At 47.2% G+C, this 4,758-nt stretch overlaps 1 protein-coding gene and 1 pseudogene across 1 annotated transcript; one reads left to right on the top strand and one right to left on the bottom strand.

The window, feature by feature from the left end:
* Nucleotides 1-830: 830 nt before the first annotated feature.
* On the bottom strand, nucleotides 831-2,096 carry LOC102421454 (annotated as a pseudogene).
* A 1,730-nt stretch (nucleotides 2,097-3,826) lies between these two features.
* On the top strand, nucleotides 3,827-4,543 carry LOC102421152 (olfactory receptor 10W1-like). The gene has a single exon (XM_014454954.1). The coding sequence runs from the start codon at nucleotides 3,827-3,829 to the stop codon at nucleotides 4,541-4,543; it is 717 nt and encodes a 238-aa protein (XP_014310440.1).
* Nucleotides 4,544-4,758: the final 215 nt, after the last annotated feature.

Below are 4,758 nucleotides of genomic sequence, written 5' to 3'. Positions count from 1 at the left end.
ATTTTTTTTTAAAAAAGAAAGAAAGCAGGTATTATGACTACTCGGTTGAAAAGTGAAAACATCATTAAGCATAAACATCACTATGTTTTGTTATCCGCACCAATAGAAATGCCGCCTTTCTCTGGATGTAAGTGTTCCCCGGCCTTTCTCAGAAATACCCTCTCCCCTTGCCTCCTAATTGGAACACTGTTTGCCTGAATCAGAGCTTTCCTGGATAGCTATTCTTTTGACCTCAAATAATGCTAATTTGCTTCTCACTTTGAAAGGCCTTTTATGTGTAGGTTAACACAGGAAATAGTTTCAGCTTTGCAGGCCACGTGATCCTTCTCGACCACTGGCCTCTGGTGTTTTGGCGGGAAAGCTGCCCTAACCAGGATGTGGACCAATCTGCTCCAACACAACTTACTGGCCGGCTGCATTCAGGCCAGAGGCCATAGTTTATGGATCCCTGAGTTCAGTCAGTCAGCAGTTCTTTTTTAAAAATAAGAAAAACATATATGTTTATATTTCTCTTTTTTAAAAAAAACATCTACTAACAATATTTCAGCCCTGGCTGGTGTCGTTCAGTTGCTTGGGCATCGTCCCATGCACTGAAAGGTCTCCAATTTGATTCCCAGTCAGGGCACATCCCTAATTGGGATACATGAGAGGGGCAGCCAATCAATGTTTCTCTCTCTCCCTCTCCCTTCCTCTCTCTAAAATTAATGAAAACATATTTTTTTTAACCACAATACTTTAGAAGGCTGAATTTAACTCCCCAACCACCCTGGCACATACATTAAGGCAAAGGCTCCTGGAGAGGCATGTCCACCTGGCTGTGGGCTGGGGACTCAAGGTGAATACACGCCATGCCTCTCGGGCCAATAGAAGGGCTTCTCCCTCGTATTCACTGAGCTGTCCTGCATCCCAAAGGAGACTCTCAGACATGTTGATGAATAAGTCTGTTCCCACCACACCTGGCATCATTTTTTTTCTTACCTTCACCCAAGGGTATGCTTATTGATTTGAGAAAGAGAGAGAGAGAGAGAGAGAGAGAGAGAGAGAAAGAGAGAGAAAGAAACATCAATTGGTTTCCTTCCTTATCTGCCCCAACTGGGGAGCAAACCCACAATCTAGGCATATGCCCTGACTGGAAATCGAACCCGAAACATTTTAGTATACAGGACAATGCTCCAACCAATTGAGCCACAACAGCCAGGGCCACACCTGGGATAATTTTGATAGCTGTGTTCACTTCACTCTATTTGTACACACGGTCAAACTTCCAGGCCAGGATAAAATTCCCATATTCCCATTATCCATCACCATGGGACCTGCCTTGTTGATGGCCATTTGAAGTTCAACCATGCCCCCAAACTCAGCTCACTGGGACGTGAGTCCTTGGGATGACCTCGATGGGGACTCACTTGTACCCCTGATCCTCAAGGTTCTTTGAATCTCTCCTGAAACTGGCATCACGATAAAGCACTGGTATAGCCCGCCACGATCTTCTCCTGGGTCAGGCAGCCTCCACCGCCTTTGATGAGATTGAGATCAGCATCTGCTTCATCAGCACCATCGAGGGCAAGGGCGAGGGCGATCTCTGGGTGTTGGTCCAGGTCACTGAGAGTTAAGCCAGACTGCAGGATGAGCTGATGGACCTGGAAGGAGGTGGGAACACAGACAAGGTTCACATTCCCTTGTTTCATTCTCTCAGCTATTTGCTGCACAGCATGGGCAACTGTAGAACCACTTCCAATCCCCAGCACTTGGTTATTCCTCATGAGATTCTCCTTCTCTGAGAGGCCTACAAGTTTCTTGGCCTCCTTACCGTTGGTGCTTGTTCTGCCTGAGCCGCCTCGAATCCCAGACAACTCACACCAGGGTGGGCCGAGGGCCAGGCCTGGGTGCTAGAGTGGCAGGGCTAGGACCAGCCTGTAGATGGTGCTCAGGATGGCGCCCCTTTACATAATGCTCTTAGAAGTCCCAATGTTTGGTCTCACATGTAGTTCTCTCACACTCTGCAGCTCAGTTGGCCAGGGTGAAGGTATGCCTAAGTCCAAGGTCAAAACTGTCTCTCTGAACCTTAACAACAGCTCTGCTTGGTCCATTAACATGGTTGTCTGGGTCAGTACAAATTCCCTGCTCAGCTTAGCAGTGATGGCGAATCTATGACACGTGTGTCAGAGGTGACACGCGAACTCATTTTTTTGGTTGATTTTTCTTTGTTAAATGGCATTTAAATATATAAAATAAATATCAAAAAATATAAATCTTTGTTTTACTATGGTTGTGAATATCAAAACATTTCTATATGTGACACGGCACCAGAGTTAAGTTAGGGTTTTTCAAAATGTTGACACTCCGAGCTCAAAAGGTTTGCCATCACTGGCCTAGGGAATCAGGTGAACAGAGAATCTATGTGGGCAATCAAGCATTAAAGCAGCTTATGGCTCAGACAGAGAAAAGTGGTTAAAGAGGAGGCAGGGAGGGAGTGTCCAGAATTAATGACCCCTTTTATGGTGCACTTGATACCAAATGTGGCACTATCCCAATGATATGCTTGTTACCTTGTCTATGGGAATATTCTTTCGGGCTCTTTACAGCATTCAATCATTCGACAAACTCTCTGGCTACTTATGATTTATCAAGCACTCTTCTAGGCACTGGAAAAAAAGAGATAAGAAAGTCCATGCCCTCGGGAACCAGCAGTCAGAAAACTGGATACCCGACACATAAATAAATGCATGCAAAAGAGGGTTATGAGCTATTAAAGAAGCAAGCCTGAAATTAGAGGGCTTTCGGACAAAGAAACCATATTAGAGGCCAGGACAGATGACATAATTTGCAAAGCCCAGTACAAAATGAAAATGCTGAGCCCCTAATTTAAAAATCATTATGAATCTCAAGACAGCAGCAATAAAGCATTCATTCAGAATCACTCCCGGGCTTTTCCTGCACCAAGGATAACTGTTATGAGACTGAGTATCATGGCAACCCAGTATGCAGACACTTGGGTGATTCTTTGTGTCTCAATCCTATTTCTACATCCCCTGAAACCAGCAGAATGCTTGTCCATATCTCCCGGAACAGCTCCTCAGGATTCACAGACAAGTGATTCCAAGGCAGCTTATTCTGTATCTAGACTGTTAGCTAGCCGAGATCAGTCTTCAGTGATGGGGTGAGAGGTGAGTTCAGTCAGATATCCTGGGTTCCTGAAAATGCATGCCTTGGTCTACTGGTGACCAAGAGCAGCAAACGTTCTTAAACATGACAAGAGCTCTAATAAGAGCGAGGAGTGCTTAATTAAAGAAGTAATTAGCTTTGTACATAGGACGCTTAGAGTTCGAAAGAGAATACTTATTTGATGGTTTGTGGGGAGAAATGCAATGCTCCCTCTCCTCTTAATCCACCCTAGAAAAGGGTGTGTTTGAACTGAGTGAAAGTAAAGGACATAAGGGGGCTGTGGCATGAATGATAAAACTATTTCAATGAGCAGTTCTTTATTCTCAGTGACCAGAGGGCAGAATGTAAGAAGCTCATAGAACGTAGACCAGGGCCAAGCCTGGCAAAGTGGGTTGGAGGCCCTGGAGAGGTGGCTACACTCTCATCTGTGGAAAGGGCTGCAGAGTCTCCCACAACTTGGACAATTGCTAGAACACTGCCTTTTCCAGCCCAGGAGTTCCACAGGGGAATATAGGATGGCCCCGCTGCAGAAAAACCACACCTTAAGCTCCAAACAGCCGATAAGTGATTCTCTCTCATCATTGATGTTTCTGTCTCTCTCTCCCTCTCCCTTCCTCTCCGAAATAAATAAATGTGCTATACATTGGTCATTGTCCCCAACATGCTGGCCAGTTTCCTGTCCCGCAGCCAGCGGATGCCCATGCTGGGCTGTGCTCTGCAAATGCACCTCTTCATCGCTCTGGGAGGAGCAGAGTGTTTCCTCCTGGCTGTGATGGCCTACGACCGCTTCGTGGCCATCTGCAAGCCCCTGCGCTACACACTCATCATCACCAGGGTCCTCTGTGTGCAGACGCTGGCTCTGGCGTGCGTCAGCGGCTTTGCACTCTCACTCACTCTTACCACCCTGATATTCCTCTTGCCCTTCTGTCAGTCCCATGAGATCAATCACTTCTTCTGTGACATCCCTGCTGTGCTGTTCCTGGCCTGCTCAGACACACGAGCCAATGAGATTGCTGTCTTCGTGGTCTGCACGCTCATCCTGTTGATTCCCTTCTTACTGATACTGCTCTCCTACGGATTCATTATCACCGCCATCCTCAGCATCCACTCAGCCCAGGGCAGGAGCAAAGCCTTCTCCACCTGTGCCGGGCACCTGCTGGTCTCTCTTCTGCACTATGGCTGTGCAATATTCATCTACATTCGCCCCAAGTCATGCTACACCCCAGAACAGGACAAGATCGTGTCCTTAATCTACACCAATGTAACTCCCATGCTCTACCCCATGATCTATAGCCTCAGAAACAAGGAAGTCAAGGGTGCCATCAGGAGACTCCTGGGGAGCTATAACCAGATGAGGCGGCAGCCTAAAGCCAGGTGAAGGGCAAAGTGGAGTCCACCAGGACTAACCCGGCCCCTGACAAGAACCCAGTGGGTCATCGCACTGCACACTTTGCGGCTCCATTCCCCTCACTGAGGGCTGCTCCATGGTTCTGCATGCACCTGAACCTTACCACCCCCTCTTCTATGGTCACAGAGATGGAATAGATCCTGAGGCTGTCCAAAACGCAGCCGTCCAGGGGTATTTTGCTGTCC

The sequence above is a fragment of the Myotis lucifugus genome, unplaced genomic scaffold, assembly GCF_000147115.1.
Source record: "Myotis lucifugus unplaced genomic scaffold, Myoluc2.0 scaffold_40, whole genome shotgun sequence".
Lineage (NCBI taxonomy): Eukaryota > Metazoa > Chordata > Mammalia > Chiroptera > Vespertilionidae > Myotis > Myotis lucifugus.
The sequence above is the reverse complement of the archived record's forward strand: the minus strand, read 5'-3'. Positions and strand labels throughout refer to the sequence as shown.